The sequence below is a fragment of the Aythya ferina genome (genome assembly GCF_964211825.1).
Source record: "Aythya ferina genome assembly, chromosome: 26".
NCBI classification, from domain to species: Eukaryota; Metazoa; Chordata; class Aves; order Anseriformes; family Anatidae; genus Aythya; species Aythya ferina.
This window is the reverse complement of record NC_140324.1, coordinates 4077600-4103937: the sequence shown is the minus strand read 5'-3', so window position 1 is coordinate 4103937 and position 26338 is coordinate 4077600. Positions and strand designations below refer to the sequence as shown.

At 40.5% G+C, this 26338-nt stretch overlaps 3 protein-coding genes across 11 annotated transcripts; 1 reads left to right on the top strand and 2 right to left on the bottom strand.

Annotated features, from left to right (window-relative positions):
• Nucleotides 1-8283: 8283 nt before the first annotated feature.
• On the bottom strand, nt 8284-16300 carry AP1M1 (adaptor related protein complex 1 subunit mu 1). The gene is made up of 12 exons (XM_084498773.1): nt 16150-16300; nt 15375-15531; nt 14943-15010; nt 14242-14372; nt 13108-13255; nt 12560-12686; nt 12045-12187; nt 11099-11170; nt 10676-10834; nt 9739-9864; nt 9191-9266; nt 8284-8610 (listed from the first exon to the last, which is right to left on the bottom strand). Exons 1-12 carry the CDS (start codon nt 16189-16191, stop codon nt 8588-8590), a joined length of 1272 nt encoding a protein of 423 aa, XP_084354899.1. The 5' UTR covers nt 16192-16300; the 3' UTR covers nt 8284-8587.
• A 336-nt stretch (nt 16301-16636) lies between these two features.
• FAM32A (family with sequence similarity 32 member A) lies at nt 16637-18099 on the bottom strand. The gene is made up of 4 exons (XM_084498790.1): nt 17955-18099; nt 17619-17757; nt 17458-17511; nt 16637-17278 (listed from the first exon to the last, which is right to left on the bottom strand). The coding sequence occupies exons 1-4, from the start codon at nt 18029-18031 to the stop codon at nt 17210-17212; spliced, it is 339 nt and encodes a 112-aa protein (XP_084354916.1). The 5' UTR covers nt 18032-18099; the 3' UTR covers nt 16637-17209.
• CIB3 (calcium and integrin binding family member 3) lies at nt 18099-24831 on the top strand. 9 transcript variants are annotated; one of them, XM_084498786.1, is made up of 8 exons: nt 18123-18260; nt 19181-19315; nt 19476-19590; nt 19915-19949; nt 21641-21752; nt 22122-22269; nt 23074-23269; nt 23771-24831. In XM_084498786.1, the coding sequence occupies exons 3-8, from the start codon at nt 19540-19542 to the stop codon at nt 23790-23792; spliced, it is 564 nt and encodes a 187-aa protein (XP_084354912.1). In that variant the 5' UTR covers nt 18123-18260; nt 19181-19315; nt 19476-19539; the 3' UTR covers nt 23793-24831. The 9 variants fall into 9 exon arrangements, with proteins under 9 accessions (XP_084354907.1, XP_084354912.1, XP_084354911.1 ...); XM_084498785.1 differs by lacking the exon at nt 19181-19315 and adding an exon at nt 18717-18880; XM_084498781.1 differs by lacking the exon at nt 19181-19315 and having other exon boundaries at nt 18099-18260; nt 19454-19590.
• Nucleotides 24832-26338: the final 1507 nt, after the last annotated feature.

Genomic DNA, 26338 nt, shown 5'->3' with positions numbered 1-26338 from the left:
CCCTCAGAAATAACTCCTGTTGTCATCAGCCCTCGATATTCTTGGTATTTGACATAATGCACGGAGATAAGTTTGGGGACATAATTGTACACAGCAATCCAGAGTGTTTTGAGCACTGCAGCTCTCTGGCTCTTGCTTCAGCTTTGCCCAGAGATGTCAGGGGGTTTTGGGACAGACGCAGCACGGACTGGCATCAGCAAGGGACGCTGCTTTGTGCCAAACTCAGCTTGTGTGACCCAGGGCTGAAGCAAGCCTGCAAGCTGCTGAGGTTTCCCTTGGTGTTAAAGAATAAAAAGAAAAATAAAATCCTGACTTTCCTCATGGTGGAAGTCGGTCTTACCAATAACAAGCTGATTCCTTCATCCGTCTCTACCAAAGAATTTGCTGTAGAGAAATAACTCCTGTTTATGAACTCAAGAGATATTTAAGAAACATTCTAGCAAGTGTGGAAGTTAGAAAATCTGACTTTGGGGATTCAAAAGGAGCAGCCATGGATTATTGAAGTAAAGGTCAAACTGTTTACTCTGAAGGAATAACACGAACCTCCCACTTCTTCATGAATTCTTCATGATACACTTTGTAGGACAAATTTTGGGCTATCGTTGCCCAAAACCCCCAGTGGGGTTTTGTTGTTGTCATTCCTCCTTTTCGGTAGTTACAGTTACTTTGGAACAAAACAGTGACAGCAGCTATGGAAAAAAACACTACGGCTTTATCAAATAGTCTAAATGAGGTTTGCTATAATCAGAGTGGTGTAATTCCGTACAGAATATTAATTGCAATGTTGGCCACCTTCCAGCTCAGCTCTTTACAGCTCCATTTAAACGCTATTTACTCTGATCTAATACTAGTTATAGATGTTACTGGACTTTGTTGCCATTAACTGCATGAAGCAGAAGGGCTGTTCCTTTCAACACATAGATCATTCAGCACAACGAACGCTTCTTATTTCAGAGCCCAAATATAACATTTTATCATCCAGTGAAATCTGAAATTTGCTTGGATAGAGCTCAATCCTGCACCATAGAAGTCTGCGAGCATTTAATGAAAGCTAAACAAGGCCTCCATTTATATGATTTATGGATTTGCTGTTTATTTGCTAAAGGCTTCTTTACAAGACTTATATCACCATGTTAATTACTTTAAGTATGTCCATCTGCACTCAAATAATAAAAATATACATATGAACTGTAACGAAATATCACCCCGAACCATGCAGGGCAAGAAAAACCATTCATGCTGCAGCTATAGCAACTACTAAAATAGCAAAGCGCACTGATTTCTGCCATGAACCTGTTCCTAATGTCCAAGAGACACTGTGTGCTGTGTGCTTTATATACCAGCTCCCAAAATATCCGAGTCCTGATAGGATGAGAAAATACTGTCATGTTCTTGCGCCAGGCCAATTACAAAGCTGTAGTTCCTGTGCTGGTAAAGATGTTTCCTGTTGATAACACAAAAGGACAACATAGCACTTAGCTGCTAATGTTATCTGGGACCCTTGTGACCTCTCGGAAACTTTAACAATTGTAGAGTTCACAACACGTAGAAGCGCTCTGTCTTGTGCTTTTGTTTTAATAAATAAGCAAGAAGGAAAATAAACACTCGCTCTGCAGCCATGCACTTGCTATTGGGCAGGGATTAATTAGAGGTGGCTGGGACGCAGAGGAGAGCTCAGTTCTAATAGCAAAGGGTTCCTACCTCTGACATGGGGCGGTACTTCACCGAGTCCTTTTCTAAACAAATATGGTGAGAAGGAGGAATTTTACACTCCATTTTCTTTTGTCAATGTTAAATGCACTCCACTCCAACTTTATAGGCTTGTTTTGTTTTGTTTGAGGATTAAACAGCAGATTTCACTTGTTTATAACATTGGAATTTCCAAAAAGACCTCATTCATCATGGCTTTTCCCCCCGAGTCTTCTTTACAACTTTACACTGAAGTCTCCTCAAGTTCCTCCCATCTTTTTAGTTCCATTGCAGCTCTTCAGCTAGTCCAGTGGCTCAACACCGCAGTCACAGGTCCGGAGCCTGGAATGCAGCACTCTGGGACCTTCGAGGAAGAACTTCTTGAAAACATGAAACTGCAGCTGGCTTTGGGTAGATTACATTACCTCCTAACCATCTGCTTCTAATGCACAGCTGAGATCTCCAACCCACCACTAAGCACCCAGCTGGATTCACCAGCCCACTACAAAGCCCTAATGGGGTCTCTGGGTGCACGTGAGCCCTTCTAAATCTCAATACAACAACAAAAAAAAACAACAGTGCTTCTGCTCGCCCCGGGACTTTGTGGGATTCCCAGACCCCTCCTTCCCTGCTGGTGCAGAACCACACGTACACTCAGCAGGACGTGGCCAGGAACCAGCAGCTTCCACAAGCACTCAAACCAAAGCAGAAAGTGGAGGAACCCAGCATGAGGTTGATCCTCTCTGATTCATAGCATGGGCTCAACACCCTTTTCCTCAATCTTGCAATCTAGAGCAATCCAAAATCACACTGGTAAGGAGCTCCTCTGCAGTCTTCCTTCTCATCCACTTGGCTCTAACGGGTACATCAGTGACTTGTAACCCTTGGCTTCAAGATTCCTAAATAACTAACATGGATTTAGCCTTGTGGGCTGGTTTTGCCTAGATTTTCTTCTGTCCTTCAAAAAGCCTTGGTGCAGCAAGCATGCTGCTTGAGAGTCTCACTTGAGGCATAGCTGCATACAAGAGGTACACAGAATATATCTTCTGTATGTCCTTATGTCTTCAATATATGTCCCTATGAAGGACAGAAGTGGTTTTGGTTTTTGACTTAACAGACACTCACTTTTAGAGCCTTATAAATGAATATTTGGGCTTTGGTTCTGTGCTAAGGGCAAGTCCTTTAAGTGCTGCTTCAAACACCCCAGCCCCTGTTAACCCATAGCTGCCCAAGTGGAAGAGCAGAGGTAAAGCCAGTCAGCATTCTTCCTTGCTCCGTTATTATTTCTGCTGGAAAGAGGCAGAACTTCTTGTGATAATTTCCTTTGAGCAGTGCTTATTCACAGCAAGCCACAGTGGGAGAGGGTGGGAGGCAGAGTTCATTCATTTTTGTAGCATAACATAGAACAGATTGTGTTTGGATTTCACTAGATATTTGTTGTTTTACGTTTCTCTGCTTTATATTGGAGAAGGGCCTGCAGCACAACTTTGATCCAAGGTACAAATCCACAGCCAAGACTTGAAGTAAGCCTGCAAAACTTTCTCCGGAACGGGCCCTAGCCCAGCATGCTGACTCGGGGAGCGTCGTGCTCTTCACATTGCTGACCAGTTGATTCAGGCCTGGTTCTGCTTATTTGACCATCAGCCCGCAAACGAACTCGGAGGCTCCTGCCATCCACGTTCTCGTCTGTAGTATTTTGAGAACAATAAGCCAGTAACTCCACCAACAGGACAACGCAGTTGCATCAGTACAATGCTGCCAACTGCCAAGGAAGTCAACGAGACCAGAACAAGCGTAAAGAAATGCTGGCAGCGTGAAGGGGGAAGAGCGTGTGACAGAAGAGGAAGGAGAGGAAGGTCGTAAGGCTAAGCCGGGCATCATTTCTGATATTAAGCACAAAATTATCCACGTCTTCTAGTTCAACCAGTCTGCCAACAACCCCAAGGTGGTAGAAGAGGTGAAGTGGGAAAAGTGGTTATAATCTTCCTGTGCAACACCATTGCCTTCGCAGGGCTTTTTGACGATTTCAATTTCAGATAACTTTTTGCACCAAGTTCCTGGGAACATAGCCCAGAACAACTCCTAGTAAAAAAACAAGAATCCTTCATTTTTAGGAGAACAAACACGGAACTGAGTTTAGCTACAAGTCCTATCTTTAAAAACACATGATGTTGTTCTGTTTAGGAACCGGTGTGCAAGGAACATGGGAGAACGCGCTGCTGCCCAGAACGGTCGTGTTGCAAAGCTTTATGAGGGGAAGAGCCCACACCCAGAGCTGGCCACGAGCCGTGCACAGACCCTGTGCAGCCAAAGCCAAAGAGATCAAAGAGTTACAAGCCCAGCTCGCCAGCCCCAGGAAGGCAGGAAATACATCAGTACCCAAAGTCTTTAACTAATGCACTAATAACAAAGCGAAATAACTACAGAAGGGAACCTCCTGGATCTGACTACGAGAGATGTGACTAATGCAGACCCTGTGCTTTCACAAACGCTGAGTCGACAACATGCCCTAGCTACAGGAGAAACAAGTTTTATCTGTGTGCAGGGAGAGCACCACTCACGTAACAGTCTAGATTACACAAAATTCATTGGAAAAGGTTTACAACCGTTTATGATTTCAGTACGACTCCTCCTGTAGCATAAACAACGTTGATGTGTAATTAATTACCATAATAATTATGGTAATTCGTGTTGTCCCTTAATGCCACACTCTCACGCTAGCTTCTGCAAGGCCGTCAACCCTCACAGTGCCAGGGCTGCTGCAATTACAAACAGCAGTGGGTGTCAACCACAAAGGGGAAAAAAAAAACACTGAAAGAATTGCAACATGCTGCATTTGGCACACGATAAAGACAGAGGTGCCAAGGTTTAGCCCACTTCTTGTCAAAGAATATGAAGTCAGAAATAAACAGGTGCAATCTCTTAGCCGAAGACGAATCCAGTGTGGATAAAGCCTCATTGTCTCTCTTTATGCGTAAGAATGTTTTATTGACAGAGCCAGCTCAGATATGTGCAGTCAGGAAGCACATATAAGCAGTCCAATAGTACACAGCCATTAAGGGATGGCAATAAGGAAGGAAGAGTAACAACACGCAATAGAAAAACAATGAGAAAACCACCCGGCCTGGAATACTGATGGGGAATTAAGCTTCTCCAATGCATCTGTTTTGTTTGTTTGGGACATAGGTTCTGGTTTCTTTCATTATGACAAAAAACAGTTCCCTAGAGGTAATCAAGTGAAAAAAAAATACTCCTCTTTTGCTGAGGAGCTTTCAAAGCACCTGCTGACTCCTGATTCTGTGAGCAGCTTGGAGGTGCAGCCTCACACCACCATACAGCCCTGTTCAACTAGCTGGGGTTGTGCAGGAGCAATGTCTTTAAGTCTCATAACACTACCATACAACTCCAAGTAGCTCCTTCTGTAGCACCACTGTGGCTCGTCCATCCCCTTTGTGCTGATGCCCCCTACTCGGTGTAGCAGAATTACTACTGTCAGGCACATGAGAACAACAGAAAGCAGAATGTTAAGAGAGAACTGTCAAATGAAACCAAAGTTACTGAACTTCCAAAAAGGAAAAAAAAAAACAAAACACTATACTGAATAGGCCTAAGAAGTTTTAGTGCTTTTCTTTGTGTGTGTGTTGTTTTTTTTTTTTTTATAGTGAACCAAGAGGCAATAAAATAGCTGTACCTTCCAAACCAAAACATACATGAGTACATACTGTTCAGTGTGTGTCTATTTTTGACAGTTAATGGGAAATGATGTCCTCAGAGCATGCACCGTGCTCAGAACGCCATCTACTGCCAGAACTGGCCATGGAGGGATAGGAGGAAAAGGAAAAAACACCAAACCATAGCTGGTTGTTGCAATCTTCCATTCTGAGAAAGCCAAGACATCAGATACACATACGCGCTACTACAAGAAGTACACTACCAATTAATCCAGTGGAGCAGTGCTGCTGACACACCCTGATGTACAGCTAAATATTTATTAATTAACTAATGGTTAGATGAGATTGCAGTTTTGCATGTCTTAGGGATGGAGGGCAACATTTTGCGCGTGAAATGTTCTGAGCAAGCCTGTATTAAACACAGAGCCAGGAAAACACAATTAAGCTCAATGAAGGAAAAAAATACCCTGCGTCACAGTGTATTAGAAAACCAAGACTGGGGACAATATTTGAACATTGCTGGCTTGGTATTAGGAACAGACGTGTGTTCAGAGCCACTTAAGAAGTTGAGCCTTTCAATGTTTTAAATTCCATGTAACAGAGACAGCTACGAAACCACACTGAGCTGAAAATATAGACCAGATACCTTACTGCTTATTTGAATTATGCAAATTGTCTTTACAAAGTATTTTATATCAGGCAGTTATGTGTAACACTGGCAGACCATTAAATTTACATTTTCCCCACATTAGGCAGAGTGCAGAAGCCACCAAGATAAAAAAAAAAAATAGCAGTTGTTCTAAGAACAAAACTTACAAACTAAAGTTACTCCTTGAACAATACATAGTGCTAGAATAATACCACAACTCTATTTCTGTCTTATGCTTGCATAAGGATGCTGGGACCCTGTATCAATGAGTAAGTTAGGAGTTTGTTTTTTTTTTTTTTTTTTAATGGTGTACAAATTTTGCACAGAACACCACCACAAAGATTTTTTCCACTATTTAGTAAACAAACCAGGAACAAAAATACTTTCAGCTTCTGTGAAGCTCAGTTCCACTTACTTGGGTCTCATATTAGAATAATTGAAGGTACACTAGGATTCGAAGCTACATCTTGCTGTAGATCAAAGCTAGAAAAGAGTGAGATGCAATTGATTCAAAGAGGACTTTTCGCTCTTTATTACTTGTGGACAAGTAGGACTGATGCCCCATCATCAAAGCAGACTCAAGTTGCTACAAAATACAAGAAAAACATGGTTCTGGTCTGTAAGACATAACCTTCAACAGGAAAACAAATGAAGCTTTTAAGAGTCACATTTCACAGGCAAATAATTAACAGTTTGAAGAATAGTCACCAGGTAAAGTGATCGGTCAACCAGTTACAGCTTTAATATAAAATGTTTAGTCCAGTCATAAACTCAGTTGTTCAAACAAAAGTGAGTAGTGGAACCAATATCTTGAACAAGGTCATTTAATTTGTTTTGATATCAAGTTTGTTGGGTGACAAATACAGTAATCTTACTCCAGAAAATACTTGTCCACACCTATCTTTGCCTAACCAGCTAACTGTCTTGTTATTGCCTCGATACCTTTGGATGCCACGCTCTTCTGAGACTGTTCTTTCTATTTAACATTACAGCAGCTGCATCTCAGGGGAATTTAGTTGATTTTCTTAAACTAATAACAGAAACTGTATACAGAGATATATAACCTACACGGATTTAGTGGGGACTATGTCTGAAATACTTTTCAATCTTGTGGGAGAGTCAAGAACTGCCAAGAAAGTAGTGTGGAGAACCTTGCACACAGTGTATACATCACCTTCGTGCACATATATTTAGCTTTTGATGGTTTAAATTTAGCATCTGCCTGGAGTACTAAATTCTAACCAAACCATTATAAAAATTGTTTAAAGAAAATACTGATAGCTGTTATTTTTTTTTCTGAAATCAAAATAACTATGTACACCCATGCCAACCTTAGCTTCTCAGAAAAATGAAACAGCATGTAAAAAAAATAATACCTTTAAGTATAACATTCTCATCTGTTGTCCATTCTGCCAGGAAGTTATAAGTTACTTACAAATGGAGACAGAGAAAGAAAGCATCCCCTTTAGAGCAAATAAAGTTAAGCAATTCTAGCAAGCTCTAACAAAAAGGGAAGTATTTGCCCTAAATAAACAAAAAGGCAAGCCTGAAGAATGGTAGCAATATTTTCAGCCTCTCTGTAAACAATCATCAAGAATAGGCTGGAGTATATCATTATCTGGGGGAGGGGAAAGTGAATAGTAGCTACAAAATCATTAAAAAAAAAAATCTTCCTACAGGATTTCATCACCTGCAAAATTGCTTTAATCTTCTTTTCCCTCTTAAAGAAAACCTCACACTTTACAGTTTTGAATTTGACTTATGAATAAAGAAAAAGCAAATACTAGTTAATTGGCATAGGGTTTTCATACCCAAGGAGTATCACAGGGTTGAAACTCTCCAGTGTGCATCCCTACTAACATCAACTAGTAATCCTGCTTCCACAGAGATATTCCCATAGACGTTTTCCACCACCTCTTGTTCTCAATTAACACACCTACTTATTCGTGTACAAACCCACAACTTCTTCTGTCAGATGAATTGGTTTGAAACCATGCAAAAAGAGCAAGTAGTATTTTTGGACTCCTGATAGTTTTAACTTGTATTTCTTAAAATTTTATAAGTTAACAGAGCTCTGAATGAGTTAAGGCACCCATATGCCCAGAAAAAAAAATAAATACCTCGGGCTAAATACAACTAACTGTTCAGCAGTCATGTAATTGCACAATTGTCTACCTAATCTGCAGGATAACACTACCAATGACTTTAAAGATCCTAAAATATGAATACTAGAAACTTTGTGAATATAATGAACAAGGCATTGACAAGACATTCTCAAGGTTCATTCTGTATTCCTGGCTCTTCACGGTAACGGCTACTCCTAATGTAATTAGCATTTAGCAGCAAGATCAGCATGTTCTAAGAATGAAATAAATATTCACACAATCAATACTAATGGTTCAAATGCTCAAACACATTATTGAAAACATTAAATTTCCAATCTTTCTCCTGCCCAATCCAAGTTTGCAGAGACAAGACCCTTGGCAACAACATTCACAGCTCTCAGTACCACAGAAGAAGCTTCTGCAAACAAATTCTAGGCCTGAAGTTTTGTTATCTGTGGTGCCTGGAAGTTGTTTTACTGTGTTCGAAGCTGGTAGTCTGTAAAAGGAGAAAAAAAAAAAAAAAAAAAGCAAAACCAGATTTAGTACATTGTCTTTCACTAGAAGTAATAAAGCAGATTAGTAAATTGGGATGAAGAGATAAAGAAAATCGGAAAAAGACAGATCTTCATGTAGAATAAGCACAAAAATGGGCTTTAAAACAATTAAGGTGATTACAAGCTTCCAAGCCAGAAAAAGTCAACAAAAACAAAGAAGTGGAAGTGGTTTTTTGTTTAACAGAGCTAGTAGCTTTTAGCACACACTATTCATCCCAAAGCTGACAAAGTGATATGTATGAGACATTTCCTTACTTACATACCCCCAAAATTCAAGTATTTGCTAATTAAGCTTGGATTCAGTGAACAGCACTACTGCACTATCCTACTGAGTTTTTCATTTAGACAGCAATGAAAAGGTGACTAGAAAAAGCAGCAAACACGAATGCAAAACATTATAGTATAGAGTTTAACATCAAAGAATACAAGCAAACTGTTTTTGCATTTCAATTTGTAGGTATATCCTGGAAAAACAAAGTATGCAAGACAGAGGTGTCTGCAACCCATTGGTTTCCAATTTACCTCCATTCTGGGTAATGTAACGAACCCACGGGAGAGCCTGATAGCCACTCTTCTCAATTATCTTTAAGTAGCGAACCTGGAAAGAAGGATGTACTATGTTAGTCTTCCATGTCAGCCAAGCAGTGTTTAGAAAAAAAAAAAAAACTAACTGGGGGGATAGTGATGGTCAAAGGTGTGTTTTATGGATAACAATGAACAGAAGTCATCTAGAAAAGCAAAACTTTCAGATGTAAATATAAGGATAAACCCCTAACACTTGTGTTAACAGCATGCTTTCCATCTGAAATAATGCAGCCAGTTCTCTCATTCTCATTAAGAGGTTCCCCTAAAGTAGGAGAAGTCCAGACTTGTAATACTAATAAACAAGGAGTCATGGTACTTTCATGTGAGGTACAGGAAGATGTATGTGCAGCAGACAAAACACAGAACAAAGGAGGTAAGTCAGGAGTCCTAAGGACAAGGCAGACAACGCTACAAGGCTGAACAACAATTTTTGTGTTAAAAGCCTAGCACAAGCTTTACTAGTATTTCTATTTTCATCTACTAACCTGGATTCCTGAAGTGGTGAAATATGGAATCTCAAATTTGACACTAATGGGAGGTTTTCCTTCCTTATCTTCAGCTTCAACACTTGGAAGTCCAAAGTGAGCTCTCATCAGATATTCTTTTCCACCCTTACCAAAAATGAAGATGTGTTTGTTTTTTTTTTCTTGAAACAAACAAGAGAGCTTCCAACAATACAAGTTGTTTTCTATACATAATATCAAATTGTTGAATTCCACTGAACATTTCAGATATTCTCTAGAGCTTAGAAGGAAGCACTTGTTTTTAAATACAGATCAGTTTAAGACAAGCCTGAGGCATAACTCATTTTCTTACAGCTTCATACTCAAAGAAAATGTAAGAAATTAAGTTTTCTTTCTGACTATTCTGATTAAATGGTGAGATAGCTGTAATGCTCATGGCACCACCCAAGAAGCACAGGCTGACAAAACTAAAACAGCTGCTGCTACATCTAGGCCAAGGGATTACACCATCCACAGATATTGCTCAGAAACCCAATCTCTAACTTGTCCTGAAAATGCATCCCAGCTGAAAAGATTAAACAAATCTCATAAGAGAAAAATTTCTTTACAGTGAAGGTGGTCAAACACTAAAACAGGCTTCCTACAGAGGTGGTTGATGCTCAACACCTGTCAATGTTTAAGGCATTTGGATAATATAATGCCTTCATTAACACTCTTTAATTTTTGGTTAGCCCCGAATAAACCAGGAATTTGGACTAGGTATCTTCAAACTGAACTATTCTATTCTATCTTATTTCTTCGCAATCTCCAATCTTTCATCCGAGAAAGCGGGGAAGAGGCCAGTACTACTTGTTAAATACTGCTAGAATTTGCTTTAGGCTGAGTCTGAACATTCATAAAATGTTACCTTTAAGTAATTATTGTACTGTTGGGTGAAAAGACTAAAAATAATACTTACTGGAAAAGATTTGATGGACCAGACAATTTCACTGTTCTCTGGAACCCATTTGACACTTCCAACAGTGGTTTTAAACTTTGGCGAGTCTGCATCATTTGGTACTGGAATGTGAATTTCTACATTGTTGGCAGTTGATCTACGCTTAAACTGACTTTTCGCCTAAAGAAGGAAAGGGAGAAAAAACAGTCTCTAAATATTTCCATTCTGTGAGCAAGTTCAGAGAGCTTTGAGACACACAATTCCCCTCCACCCCAGTCTACTGAGAAAGCAATACAACAGAGAACAAACGAACTTCTCTAAAAAGATGCAAGTCTCACAGAAATGTTAGATGTTTGTACAAAAATACATGCACTGCTGGCCAAGCACTGAAAACAAATGAGAGAGAAGACTAAAAGTAGCCATAATTATTTTAAAACTTCTGACCTTGATCATGTACTCGATGCGGCTGTGGGAATGTTTCTCAATGACGGACTCAATCCAGATAAGTGGTTTTACCTGATCAGAAAAACATTCAACAGGTGTAGATTTTACTTCAACATGGTCACAACAATATCATTTCCACATAAAATTACACTCAATACCTGAATCCCACAGAAACAAAGAAAGTTTGCAGTGTTTGAAGTGACAGGTGTTTTTTTGGGAAGTAATTATACAAATAATCAAGAACTGACATAAAACCAAACTTGCAAAAACGACAGGCTTGAGGGAAAAAAAAGGCTTTCTCTGATTAGTTCCAAACATCTTCAGTTATCAAATATTTTGGAATGTATGTGGGTGTTTTTTCCTGTAGCTTTTTTTTTTTTTTGAAGAGGTTAAAGAATGACAATCCCTAAAAACAACTCTAATTCAGAACTACCATCCTTTAAAAGGAAGGAAAAAAGCCAACTAAATTCATGTGAAAACTTAAGGACTTTTCACTTCTTGTCTCCTGTCATAGTTGCAAATTACAGACCTCCTCTATACTGAGCTTTTCCTTTTCTCAAAAGGAAAGCTATCTTTATCGTTGTGGCTAACGTACTCTATACTGATGTTGTCAAGCATAATGAATTGCCACGCTATCATTTCATCACGTGGTTAGCTTAAAAAAAAATATATAAATCATCCAAATGGTGTTTTGGGAGCAGTTTCAATAGCAGTTGAAAAGATGGAGACTTGCTGCCAAGTTATTTCTAAACTCATTCTTACTTCCTCCAAAAAGAGCAAGCACAAAGTTTTGCTATTAACTTTTGACTTCACAACTACTATGCTGCCCATACTTAAAAGAACAAAAAAAAAAAAATAAGGGAAAGCCATTAGCAACTTCGCCTACAGTCTAAATTATTCTCATATAAAAAATTGCTATAGTCCAGACCCAAACATCCAGGCTTACATGGGTATTAAGACGATACGACATGAGTTCAAACTCTCCATCAGGTGGAATGAAAGAAATCGTCCTGTCGTTTTCAAAGCGAGAGAGACGAACACACTGGTGAAATTTCACATCTTCCAGTTCTACAGATTTACTTTTGCCACCTATCAAAAAACATATGCCAAAATTTCAAGTTGCTTCTCATATTACATCTGAAGCCTCATCACAGCCAGCTACACAGCAAAGTAGCTGCCTGCTGCTATTTCCCCCACCTTGGTTTAGCCTGCTGTAGTTTTTTAGGACTATGGAACTCCCAATGAAAAGAGAAAAGGAAGCCCAGATAGTTACCACGTTCACAGTGCTATTCCATCTTTTCCTGGTACTAGCATGCCAAACCTAATGCAGTTTTCTGATTAAAAAAAAAAGTATTTCTATCACTTTAGAACAAATCCTTTCACCTGAGCTTCAAGCATCCCCAAGCCTAAGGTTTCAGAGAACAGCCTTAATGATTACCAAGCCATCAGTGAAATACTCACGGCCTGTATTATCAAAGAGAACTTTGTCATTTAAACCAAGGCGGAGCTCTGGCATTCCTGAAAGAAAGACTCGCATTTTGATGGATCCAACTATCTCACTCCGCAACACATTTCCATTGGCACTGACCTGGACAGCAAAGAAAAGAAAGGTAAGATCGCCTTGACATGACACCGAACAATACTCCCACCCCATCCTCATGCCCCACGTTTTCTTGGATGTCTTTCTCCTGAGAAATCAATCCAGTTGAGTATAATTGATCAGGGACAAGATGGGGAGAGATTGAGGGAGGAGGAGGAAAGGACATGTCAGAAATTAGCTTTGGAATTGTCAGGCACAGAGCACATATCCAAGTAAAGCGTTATTGGTCCATTCAGTGTCCTTAAGATATACTCAGTCTTCATGACAGACAAATTGTTTTAAGCATCGCAGTGCACTAACCATAGTTAGGCTAATTTTTTATTATAACCTTGTAGGTTTTTCAGACAATCAGCTCTTTTCAAGACTTCCTACTAAGTTTTCATTAAAAGTTCAAGGAGAACGTACTCACCAAAAGGTTAACAGACTCTATAACGTCTAGGAACACTTCATTCTTCCTATATTTTATCCCTTCTGACCTCCACGAAACAGCATTTGTAACAGTGGCGGGTGGACGTGGAGCTCCAGTTTCAAGTTTGTGACCTTCCTGAGTGATGTACCTTTACAACCACATAATGGGGTTGAAAAACAAATTATGTTTTGTAAAGTCAGACTCACATCAGCAATAAACAGTTCATAGAATATCCTGAGTTGGAAGGGACCCACAAGGATCAGCGAGTCCAACTCCTAGCACCACACAGATCTACCCAAAAATTCAGAATTATGAATGAGAGCACAGCCCAAACGCTTCTTAAACTCCCGACAGGCTTGGTACTGTGACCACGACCCTAGGGAGCCTGTTCCAGTGCGCGACAACCCTCTCCGTGAAGGATCTTTTCCTGATATCCAGCCTGAACCTCCCCTGTCACAGCCTGACTCCATTCCCTCAGGTCCCATCACTGGTCACTAAAGAGAATAGATCAGTGCCTGCCCTTCCACTCTTCCTCGTGAGGAAGCTGTAGACCACGATGAGGTCTCCCCTCAGCCTCCTCTTTTCCAGGCTGAACAGGCCAAGTGCCCTCAGCCGCTCCTTGTACGATGTCCCCTCTAGGCCCTTCACCATCTTCATCGCCCTCCTCTGGAGGTTCTCCAACAGTTTCACATCCTTTTTGTACACAGTGCTCGAGGTGAGGCCGCACTAGCGCAGAGCAGAGTGGGACAATCACCTCCCTCAACCGTGCAATGCCATGCTCGATGCACCCCAGGATAGGGTTGCCCCTCCTGGCTGCCAGGGCACACTGCTGGCTCATGTTCAGCTTTGAATCTGTCCAGATCACTCTGCAAGGCCCTTCCACCCTCAAAAGACAGCTCCTCCCAGTTTAGTATCATCAGCAAATTTATTTAAAACATCTTCTAGTCCTCCATCCAAATTCTTTACGAAAACATTGAAGAGAACTGGCCCTAAGATGGGGCCCTGGGGGACCCCGCTGGCGATGGTCACCAGCTTGATGTAGCCCCATTCACCACAACCCTTTGAGCCCTACCCGTTGGATACTACAAGGTTAAGTTTTACCAAGTATTAAATATTCTGATAACTGATACTTACTCTTGTAAAATTTTACTATCAGTGGTTTGCGGGTAACCAAAATCCATAAGCTCATCTAACAACTCATAAATAATAACAAAATTATCCCTAATGCTCTCTTCTTCCAACTCCTTGAAATATTCAGAAAAAACCTGAGAGAACAACAACAAAAAGAGGGAGGGGAAAGTGGAGAATATTAGATGAGGAACTACAGCACATGCAGAACGTATTCTTACATTTAAAATAGTTTTAAAAAAAGCCCCAAATCAAGGCCCGTAATTCACGATCACCGTTCTGTTTAGAAAATTAGCCTCAGGAAAACCCACCTCAATTAAATGAGGGCTAGAGAATGCTAGAAGCAGCTTAACTATGATGAAAAATATTTATTCTGGGGAAGATATTCTTCATGCCCAGTACAGATGAACCAAACAGAATCTGTACGTGACACGTCACCACTCCTGCATCAAGTTCAGTTTTATTCTGTGTTTGCAGGTCTTGTGCAACTACTTACAGCAACGTGCCACATCCTTTACTCAGCTAGAGAATATCAATTCCACCACTAATATTAGGAAGATATTTCTACAAAATAACCAAATACAAAGTCAAAATACCCAAAGAATTATTTTTTTTTTAAGTGAAAGCCCTGTACGTTTTGTTTAAATCAGCTTTAGACTGTGCTGAAAAAAAAAAGATGGAGGTTACTTCTGAGATTTGCTACTCACCTGAACTACTTTATATAAAAATGAAAACACCAGTGATACACAAGCATTCTTCTTAGAAGTTGCAACAACTGATAAAGGCCATTCAGGAGCATACATTCAAAATTACCATTTAAAAACGTTTAATGAGTGCATTTTTAAAAGCATCTAGCTAATTGCAGTTGGCCCAAACACTAAGAGTTAATTAGCAGTGCATTTGGCCTAATGAGAGGTAAAGATAAACATTAAGAAAATAATTTGTTGAAGTGAAATTATCATAAACACTTCTCTGTGCACTGTGCCGCTGGTGCATGTTACAGTATGCCATGCATAAGACCACTTAGTTTAGTACGAGCCTCCTGTTCTCCAGCTTTGCGTTTAGAAACAAATAATGAAAGTAAAACAGCAGCACTTGGCATATCAGTAAATGCAAGCTATTTGCAGTAGAAAGGATACGATATAGGTTGTTATGCTTAATCCACATAAAACGAACTCCTCCATGGGCTAGAATAGGAGAAAGCGTCCCCTCTTCTTCCTTTTCCATAAGGATTGGCATAAAATGCTCCACCTCTGACATGTCCACATCTCCACGGTAATTTCGACAGATGAGAACCTATAAAAAAAAAAAAAATACAACTCCTTGCACTTTGTCTTTCAAGACACAATGTTACCATGCAAGACCAACACCTGAGATACTTAAAATGCTTCTAAGTTAACATAAAAAACGAAAAAGCCGCCAAGCATCAGCACACTCTCTGCACACTATAAATGCAAACCACAACAGCAAAACAGTTTGCTGATTAGAATGCAAATCCTAATCTTTCATCCCCGAGCTGCGTTGTGCTATTTTCTAGAGTTATTCCCCATATACGGCTGCACACACCCTAACAACAACCTTTAAGATGGGAAAACACCAACTCCTCTGGGACGAACCGCCGCCAATTAAAGCAGAGTTTAATTACCCGAGGCGGGATGCACAAGAGCCCTGCTGCTCCCAGCAGCTATAACCGCGAAGGGGACTCACAGGCCACGGCTCCCCTGGCACAGCGCGACCCCCCAGCCCCACATCAACCCGGCGGTGCCAGCAGAGAGGCCCCGGGAAGGGGCAAGCGGCTGCCGCACGCCCCGGAGAGGGCACCGCAGCGGGCCCAGGGCTCGCACGGCCCCTCGGCGGCAGCCCGGGGCCGGTGGGGAGCTCCCGGGGCAGGGGGCGGCCGCAGCCCGGCCTCACCTTCCCCTTCAGGTCCAGCACGTAGACGGCGCTGGCCGACATCGCGCCGCCGTCCGGGCCGCCGTGCCCCCGGCCACGGCCACAGCTACTTCCGCTTCCGGCAGCGGCACTTCCGGCGGGGAGCGGCGAAACGAGGCCCGGCGGCGCGGACGGATCCGCGCACGGCGCTGTCAGAACGGCGGAAGAATACAGTTGAAAGGCTGTTAAATAGTCCGACGGGATCCTGGCTTTGACCCCACTGCGAAACGGAGCCGCAGCCCACAGAGGGGGGCTCGAGCAGGGTAACGAGGGAGCCCAGGGCCGGATCAGTGACAGCAGAGGAAAAACACTCAGGATGAAAAAGAATGGGAGGGTTTGGAGTGTGTAAGTGTACCTCAGTCACATCACCTCTCAGAATAACAGTTGTAAATGCAGGCAAGCACTTCAAAAACAACACAAACAACTCCACAGGAGCACTTCGCATAGCAGTGAATGCAAATACAAAGGATATGGTTTAGGTTGTTACGTTTAATCCACATAAAACGATCTCCTCCATGTGCACTGCTTCCTCATCAGTGCACTGCCCCTCATTTCATAGGGAAGTCAGCACCAAAATGAAAGATGAAAGCAGGATTTTAATAAGAAGTTACATCAAAAGTAAAGGTACAAGAGGATTTTAGAACACAGCACACACCCTCTCCTCCCCAGTATGTATAGATAGAAATTATACAGGTCCTGTAACTTACAAGAAAAGCTGACTCTTCACTTCTAAAAAGGAGAACTGTTAGTATTGAACAAATAAAAGTACATTTTCCAGTTAGCTCAAAGCAATTGACTTTGGCCTTAATCTGACTTTGAGCACTAAAAAAAATAGCTCTCTGCAACTCTATAAACCAGCGTTCACTAGCCAAGAAATTTTGTTGAACATTTGATTTTAAAATACAATTAAATAAGACAGTACAAGGTCATAAACGTTCAGAAGATATATTAAATACTCAATATCAAGAATACACAGATTTACATGGCAACCCCGTTCAATACAAACAGAACTCCTGATGCAAAGCCTCGAAAAGCAGTCCATTCACTTGGTCCAGCTGACTTTCGGAATGTCATAATGCTCAGTCAGAGTATCCAGGTGCCTGTTGAAGTCCTAGGGGATGAGAAAACAAAACATTTAACACATGACGCAGACATCACCGCTGTTGAATTACAAGATGCTGTTCTCACAGCTTATGTGTTTCACAAAAATAAAAGAGCTCCTCCAGCCTAGCAAGCCTGCGTGCTGATAAATACATGCGAGTAGGAGTATATCGGGATAATTCTGCTCACCTCAACTCTCTGCTTGTGGGTTTTAGACGCTTTCTTCAGGATCCTCTCCATTTGCTGGAAGAAGACACAAGAGAGGCCGGTTACTCACAGTAACCCCTCAGAGGCTACATCTGAGGGAGCCTTTGGGGCTTTGGGACTCCCAGGAGGGGTCTTGGCCCTACCCGCTTCTCCTGCATCTTCTCGTAGGCCACTTGGGCCGGGGTCCGCTTATCCAGGCCGCGCTTCTTCTCCTCCTCCTGCTTCTTGCTGCTCACGATCTGCTCCAGGATCTGGGCCTTGTCCTTCGCCTTCTTCTTCTTCCTGAAGACAGCGAGCGGTCAGCGCCCGGCCCCGGGGCCCCAGCGCCCGGCCCCGGGTCCCCAGCGCCCGGCCCCGGTCCCCAGCGCCCGGCCCCGGTTCCCAGCCCTTTACCGGGTCCCCACTCCCTCACCGGGTCCCCAGCGCCCGGCCCCGGTCCCCAGCCCCTGTCCGGTTCCCCCCCGCCGCCGTCCCCTCACCGTTTGCCGGCCCCCAGCCCGGCTCCGCTGCCCTTAAGCCGCAGCGGGCCGCGCTGCACCGCCTCGTAGTCCGCCATGGCCGCCCCAGCCGCCCTCTGGCGGCGAGAACGGTCCCGTTTCTGTTTTTTTTTTTTTTTTTTTTTTTTCTTTTCCTTTCTTCCTGTGAGGGAAAAATCCGGCAGCACCGGGCGGCCCCGTGAGCCCGGCAGTGCCAAGAGCCCGACCCAAAGCCCTGTGCCCTCCCCACACACCCGGCTCCGCGCCGAACAGACCCATTCTGAGGCATCTTTTAAAGAGTTTTAAAGAGTTTGAGGTCAGAGAAGGGCTGCGGAGCTGCTGAAGGGTTTGGGACACAAGTCCTGTGAGGAGTGGCTGAGGGGATTTGGTCAGGAGAAGAGGAGGCTCAGAAGAGACCCCATTGCTCTCTGCAACTACCTCTACAGGGAGCTGGGGGTCGGCCTCTTCTCACAGATAACCAGTGGTAGGACCAGAGGGGATGGCCTCAAGTTGCACCAGGGGAGGTTCAGGTTGGAAATTAGGAGACATTTCTTCTCACAAGGAGCGGTCAGGTGTTGGGACAGGTTGCCCAGGGAGGTGGTGGCATCACCATCCCTGGGGATGTTCAAGGAAAGGTTGGACCTGGTGCTTAGGGCCATGGTTTAGTGGGTGACATTGGTGGTAGGAGGGTGGTTGGTCCACATGATCTTGAAGGTTTTTTTTTTAACCTTAATGATTTTCTGATCTTTGCTTATTTTGAGCAAGGCCGGTATATCTTCACTGCAGAGAGTAGATTTGGCCACCAAAAAATCAGACACCAGACATACCTCCTGGACAGACGGTATGAAGGACCAAAAAATGAAGATGTTACAGCCTACCCATGGGCAATAAATCAGGCAGCCCACCACAGGCTGTAGTAGTGCTGTCAGGTCCTCCCTCTGCCCTTGTGTTTCACATTTCATAAAGCCCTTACCAGCACATTTCTGTTTTTATGTATAACCTGCATATTCACATGCATTTTCAGTGTAAAGAACATATATGTACTTACATGCATGTATGTCACATTAATAGCCACTAACCAGTGATAATGTACATTAATAGATAATGCGGGAATAAATAGACTGAGAGGGCTTCATAGGTACTACCTAAGTGCAAACTGCCATTAACATTAGTGGACAGTACACAATGCATATTATAGAGAAAAGTGAGACATTGCTAACACTTTTCAGGTAATTTACCATATGAAGGAATGAAATTGTGCAGTCCATGAAGTCTATCTGCTGCTCTAAAGACACAAACAAGAACCTATTAGTTGTTTGGCTAAATACTGTAACGTGAGTCTTTATTATGCACACAGGAGACAGGTGAGTGATGCTGGATAAGAGCCTTGAGTAGTCAGACTAGAGATTTGATGAAATGCTCCTATTATGACTCTTTGCAGCCTGTGGAATAGGGAAGCTGGTTACTTGATCCTCTGCTTTACCTGAACCTCATTGTTGTAGCTTTTAATATCTGAATATCCAGACCAGCTATAAAGGTGACTTTGAGGAAAGAATGATAGGACAAGACTCAGCAGTCAGAGCCAGAAATGGGCAACAAGCAAACCATTTTCACTCCAGAGCAACTGGACGCATATCAGGTACAAAACAAACTAAATGGGTATGAAGACAGAATATTGAATAATGGCAAGTAGTTTTTTGTTTTGTTTTGTTTTGTTTTAAGCAGTTTCTTTAAAAATTACTAAGTAAGAGTATTAAATTACAGCAAAGGTTTTTAGGAACATGCTTGGATTCTTACATCAGGAAAGGTTATAAAGTATAAATTACGTGCCAAAAGGAAAGAGTATTAGTGCTTAGCCACATACATTACAATATAATTCCATTTGAGTCACTGTAGTGGAAAACTTAGGGCCAATGCATGCTAAAACCTGTCATTACATATTATGTCATTTCTTATTTCATAGGACTGCACGTTCTTTACAAGGAAAGAAATTTTGAGGTGAGTCTTGTGTGTGCGTTTTATGTATAAAATATGGAAATTTCTACAAAACAGATTATGTATAGGATATTAAAAATATTTATACAAAATTAAAGTGATAAGTGATACATTTGGACAATGTGCTTTTATTTTTATTTTTTTTTTTTTTAGTTTACAAAAACTATGTAACTATGTACAGATAAATTTTATGTTAAGGTACCAGTCTCTATGCCAGAAATAAGAGTAACGGAGTATATCTTAGTGCGTACTTTGTCATTGACTTCCACATTCCCTCACCTCATTTATAGTCAAGCACTTCAAAGTGTACTGTTAGTCACTGGGACATGTAGCCTGTTTTACGAAATCATAAATGATTTTGTCAAATGTTATTCACGTTTTCTTCATGTCTTCATGTAAATAATTAGTAGTGGTACTCTAAGGTGCATTTTTCCTGGAGCCTTCATGAGCCTCATCAAATACTCCATTTATCTCTGGCCACAGGATCTACTAAAAACAGGTTTGGTATTCCGTTCATATGAGACTGAGAGCCTTCACTGAAAACTTGAACTTGTTCTCCTATCATAAATACATATATATTTACACAGATAGTAATGTACATAACATTGAAGTTTCATTGTCTTTACTAACCATTGGGCATATTAGCAGAAAATAATAACTGTTCATTCAGTTCCTGCATTTCTCAACAGGTCATCAGACATCATTTGCTAATCTCTCTGAAGCACAGAGCATGAATAACAATTTTGTGCAAATGTCCCTGTTTAGAACCTTGATATCCATGTATGAATTCAATATCAAATGAAATATGAATGAATCTGTAATAACTGAAATCTATCTGCCTTTCCATGTAGTAAATAGATGCCAGAACCTCTGCGTCATGAATAAGACATTTATTATTGATAAGGATCCCTTTTAAAATTCTACCCTATTGTTTTGTTGATAACAGCTATGAATGGGATCCTTTAGCATAAAGAACTGAAGCAAATAACATGCTGAAAAAGTAGTAAATGCATTCAAATGTCTATGCATGTTTTCTATCTCCCAAACCTCAGTTCTATGGAAAAACAGAGATACGTGGAGTGAATAAAAACCTGCTAGAGTTGGTCCCAGACATCTCTTTCTTTGGCTGTCTTTAGTCATCCAGGGTTTTATTCTGACATTTAAACTGATTCTTTCATGCTCCAGTTAAGTTCGTTATTTTTGGTCTTATTCATTGTGGACTTGAAAAACAGATCCCTTTTGCCTTGCAAAATTTTTTTTGTGTGTGTTTGAAAGTGATTAAGTGGACCTTCAGGTTGAAGGTCATGTGCCTTGTTATCATAAATACATAAATTCTAAATACACTGTGTGTCTGAATACCATTGCTGGCAATGTAGAAGTGAATCTGAAAGTATGTGAAAAATCTTTTTTTAGATACGCCTTATGTAGTGGCTTGGCTGCCCAACCTGTGTAAGCATTTTTTTGTACTTCTGTAAGCCTGAAGGCTTTGTATTTTCCACCATTTATACTATGTTGTTCTTTAATATTGTCTCTTCCAACAATAACTACAGGGCATAACAAACGTTATTTAGAGACTGATATCAACCCTCCAGTAAAGGATGCAGAGTGTGAAGAATGAGATGGAAAAGGCAAACACATTAATCTCAGAGGTCTAAATGACTTGTTCCCTAAACGAGCCTTTCTTTCTATTTCAGACTGTTTTACAGATACCGAGATCTAGCCCCACAGCTAGTTCCACTCGACTACACGGATAAACCAGACGTGACACTTCCCTATGAACTCATTGGCAGCATGCCAGAGCTGAAGGTACAGACCGAAGAGCACAACAAGAATCAAGTGACACATTTCGGTTTAATCTACCCTTTTTTAATAATTCATTCAGTACTAATTGCTGGGAGGATGAAATACAAATAAATTTTGGCTACTAAAGTCAAGTCTTTCTGGAAGCTTCTAGTGATTCCTTGAAAATCCCCTGAAATTGAACAGTGGTTGAAGGCAGCTGCAGCTGTATCTAACTCTGATAAATTAGACAAGAACAAAAGAGCCGAAAAAGGAGTATTTGACTGCCAAAAAGGGGTTACAACAAAAACAATCTTGCTCGAGTTGTATCTTATCTGCACTGAAATAAATGCTAGTAAAAATGACCTTCTCTCGCTCTTCTGTTATGTTTCCCAGGACAATCCATTCCGCCAGCGGATAGCTGAGGTTTTCTCAGAGGATGGAGACGGCAATATGACTTTAGATGACTTTTTGGACATGTTTTCTGTGCTGAGTGAAATGGCTCCCAGGGACTTAAAAGCTTACTATGCTTTTAAAATTTATGGTGAGTGACATAGGCAAAAAACAATAACAAAAGCAAAAACTTTGGGAAAAGCCTGTAACTGCACATATGAATGTAAAATAATCTATTTTGCCACCAGAATGTTTTCTAGTTGGATGTGTTTTTAATACAGCTTTTCTCTGCATTGCATTCAAACACCCATTCTCTCTCCAATAACTCCCTTTACACCCCCTTGTCTCTATTCTTATTTAATCGGGATTAGGATTTACTATAAAATTTACAACTTGAATTTATCTGCAGTTTTCAAGAACTGATAAAGATTTAAGAAATACTTGAAACTGCCTTGAAAAGTGCATCACAAAGGATTTGGTTGCCCATAAAGCTGCAGTGTGGTTTTGACTTGGGTTAGGTGGAGATCACACTTCTAGCAGTTTTCTCCAAGGGCAAATTTATATACATAAATAAATAAAATATTGCAATTCAGCAAAATCTTAAAGTGAACCCCCACCAAAACCAAACAGCCCCTTCTCTAACTTCCTGTTACTGACAGTTAATTCAGTAGTACTGATTTGCTAGGATGATTTAATTATCACTAGACTACATTTAGCCATTAAACTATTCACAATTGTTACCTTAGGTACGATAAAGAGACATGAAACCAGTATTTTTATTTTGCTCTTCTTGAATTCTTATACAAATACGTGTAACTTCCTATCTCATTTGAAAGTTCTGCTTACATCAGTACATTACGGCCTGGAAACTAAACCCTTCCTATTAAGTCTTGGCAGTCAGCCACGTGAAATACTGACCTTTCTTACATGGAATTCATTTTGTTTCCTCTGACAGATTTTAACAATGATGACTACATATGCAAATCAGATCTGGAGAAAACTGTTAACAAACTGACCCGCAACGAGCTTACCCCAGAAGAAGTTCGTCTTGTATGTGAAAAGGTGATTTATGAAGCTGACCTGGACAACGACGGCAAGCTTTCTTTGGAAGACTTTCAGCACATGATAATACGAGCTCCAGATTTCCTCAGGTAATATTTGCTTTTAATTTATAATACCTAATTGCTCTGGTTTTTATCAGAAGTCTCCAAAACATGCATTTCCTGTCTCCTCAGTCATTACACATCACTGGTCTTCCTTTCCCGGCAGTTTCTAGTGAAGCTGCCAGATGCATGAGAAAGCAGAGGCTTGTATGTGATTATTGGTTTTTGAATCTCCTATGTATTTTTTTTATAATTAAAAAAAAAATAAAAGTCCTAGTAACTATAAAAGTTGGTATTATCACTTAGGCTACATTGATAAGTATGAGATTAGTTCAGTTGATGTGTAACATTGTCCATGCATGGTTTCTGATGCATTACTTATAAAAAGCAGCATTCTAAATCTTCCATTTATTTAATGTAACAATTTCTTGCAAGTGTCCGAATAGTTTCCAACTTATACTACCATCCTAGGGTTAATTGTAGTCAATCCCCTTGAATGGAGTACACTGGTATGTAAGTTAACATTGCTTCCTTTTTTTTTTTTAATAGCACATTTCACATTCGAATCTGAACCTAGAAAAACTTAATGATAGGAGTGCTTCTTGAACCTGCAACAACTATCATTTCTCTTGAGACTACCATCCATGAGAGTGATAAATGAGAGGACCACAGCTGACGATTTCTGGAAACAGAACCAGTCAGAGAACCCTTTCTCTTGTCTACCTCTTTAGAAGGAACAATCCATCTTCACTGAAATTTCTCTATAATTTCCCAGGTGTGTGTTTTTCTAAAATTGTCTATTCCTATCCCCTTCCCCAACTACAGCAAGTCTAGACAGTGATATAGAAAAAAATCTTACTTTTCATTTCAGATACCAGCAGATAGGAAAGGAATTTGTATCAAATTCTAAAAAATTAGCTTCTAAAAAAAATCCTAAGAAAATACCCTACTATCCACTAAAAACAAAAACATTATAGACTCACTCTACATTCACAAATCCCTATACCATTTCCTACTGACCTACTCCTTTTCCCCTGAGAGACAAATGTAGTTCTAGTTCAGGAAAACATATTGTTGCCCACAGAACTTGGTCTTCCTTAACAAGAGTGCAGTAAGTACTCAGTCAGCTCAGGTTTTGAAGTCCTGAGAATGCTACCTACTTTGAAAATAATTTTAGAAAAATCATATTTAATTAAAAATTGTGTAAACAACGCCACTGATCGGCTTTACCAGTTTTAATAAACGGTTCAGTGAAGCAATTTGCTGAAGTATTCTCCTAGTGTGTCACAGATATCCATTACAGTTCAGAGGACCAGGACAGAAAGGTATCAGGAAGTGCTCTCTACTTTAGAAACTGTAATGAAAAGTCAACATACTTTAAACAACAAAATAAGATCCTTTCCCAGATTCCTGTCACTCTTTTCTGTTTTTAAAAGTGTCCTGTTTTCCACACAAGAATCTGTATGTAGTAATGATGAACGGAACTGACAAACTAATTTTTTAAAATTCTCTTTTCATAAGAAGTTTATTTATGCAGTGCTCAGGGTCCTGTACAACAGAGTAAAAACATACATACTGTAATAAAAACAGTTTTGTTTTTAATACAAACATGAAAATCAATGAGAAGTGTTTAAGAAAGCAGTTGTGGGAAGGGTGGCAGTCAAAAGTGGTCATTCTAAACACACAGTTTACAGTTGCTTTTTAAAATGCTGGTTCCCTTAAGTTCCCTTCAAAAACAAAATCTTAAGTCCCAACTCATGCTCAATTTAGAGCATGATTCCTGCTGAAAGGCTAGAGACCAGCCTGTTAGACATGTATTAACTACAGAAACAAGAACTCCAGTGATCAGTGAAAGAAATGGGTCAAAGAATAAGGCAGCCTGAAATAATCAGACTGCACATTACCATTAACGTTCAATTGAACAGATCTTTATTTCATCTATGAACGAGGACACAAGTTAGTCATCACTGTTTCCCAACCCCTATGAACTTCTAGCAGAAATGGAGATCATTCTTTAAGCAGCCATTTGCTCATTTCCTCTCCAGCTTAAACCCCATCCATTTCAAGTCCAAGAGAGCAAGAAATCACGGTAGCTTTTGAGTATGAGCATCAACCAAACACATTGCCACCACAATAAAACCCTTAACAATTGGCAGTAAGATGATTAGCATCCCACGTGAAAGTAGAGACCGAATAATTTTCAGCAGCAATAAAGAGACTTAATATAATCCATAGGATTTATAAATCTGAGGCTGAAAGTCTGATGGTGGCATAAGGCTCTGATGTCAAAGAACATAAGATGTGCCTATCTGCACAGGAACTAGACGACATAAGCATCAAAACAGCAGTTCCACTGTTTGTTGACAGATAAGCTACTGACAGTTCTACACCTGAAAGGGTGAAGACTATCAGAAAAATTGCAATCAGCCTCAAAAATAAGGTCAACCACAGAATTCTATGATACTCATTAAAGTAAGGGAGTTTGAGAACATGCTCAAAAACGGGTTTGTTTCTCTACAAACCAAGTGTTAACTGATTACCTGATATTTTAGTGGTATTTAGACACTGAGAACGTGTAGCAAGCGCATCGTTAGCTTTACGGATCTACTTAAGTTCCTGTTTTACAAATTCTGTATCCAATTTCAGATTTTTTCCATCTTAGTTAAGGAAAGCTTACATATAAATACATTCCTGTATTCATTTACACAGTACCTCTTTTGATCATTGTGTTTTCATAACATTCATGCTTAAAAAACACAGTTTAATTATGCGATGGAAACATCAACTGCATATTGTACTTATCCAACATTTGATGTCAGCATTTAGCAACACATAGCCAAGCATACATGCAACTGCAGTGTCTTTAACCTTTCCCTGTCTTACATTTGCATTCATATTTTGAGGTTTCATATTGCTTACACTGATATAATTTCTGTGAGTCTGCATACCCTAGAAGTACAGTGATGACTGTAGGTCACAGTAACTGTGTGAAACTTCCTGAGATCGGGCAGTAAGATAATTGTTCCTTGAACAAAACGTATCAGTTTGGAAATCATGATATAAATTAGGTATATAAACACGTGCAACAACCAGCATAAGTTTAAATGAAGTTGTTCA

What these genes read in the sequence shown, in the direction of transcription:
- FAM32A (XM_084498790.1), bottom strand. Translation starts at nt 18,031, where the DNA reads ATGGCGGACTACGAGGCGGTGCAGCGCGGCCCGCTGCGGCTTAAGGGC. An exon ending in GGGCTGGGGGCCGGCAAACG is followed by an intron (nt 17,758 to 17,954) that starts GTGAGGGGACGG and finishes CGCTGTCTTCAG; the next exon opens with GAAGAAGAAGAAGGCGAAGG. An exon ending in CCCACAAGCAGAGAGTTGAG is followed by an intron (nt 17,279 to 17,457) that starts GTGAGCAGAATT and finishes CTCATCCCCTAG; the next exon opens with GACTTCAACAGGCACCTGGA.
- AP1M1 (XM_084498773.1), bottom strand. Translation starts at nt 16,191, where the DNA reads ATGTCGGCCAGCGCCGTCTACGTGCTGGACCTGAAGGGGAAG. An exon ending in TAAGCATAACAACCTATATC is followed by an intron (nt 15,011 to 15,374) that starts GTATCCTTTCTA and finishes GGCCTTTATCAG; the next exon opens with TTGTTGCAACTTCTAAGAAG. An exon ending in TAGAGTCTGTTAACCTTTTG is followed by an intron (nt 12,687 to 13,107) that starts GTGAGTACGTTC and finishes TTTGCTGTCCAG; the next exon opens with GTCAGTGCCAATGGAAATGT.
- CIB3 (XM_084498781.1), top strand. Translation starts at nt 19,540, where the DNA reads ATGGGCAACAAGCAAACCATTTTCACTCCAGAGCAACTGGACGCATAT. An exon ending in GCAGCATGCCAGAGCTGAAG is followed by an intron (nt 21,753 to 22,121) that starts GTACAGACCGAA and finishes TATGTTTCCCAG; the next exon opens with GACAATCCATTCCGCCAGCG. An exon ending in CTATGCTTTTAAAATTTATG is followed by an intron (nt 22,270 to 23,073) that starts GTGAGTGACATA and finishes TTCCTCTGACAG; the next exon opens with ATTTTAACAATGATGACTAC.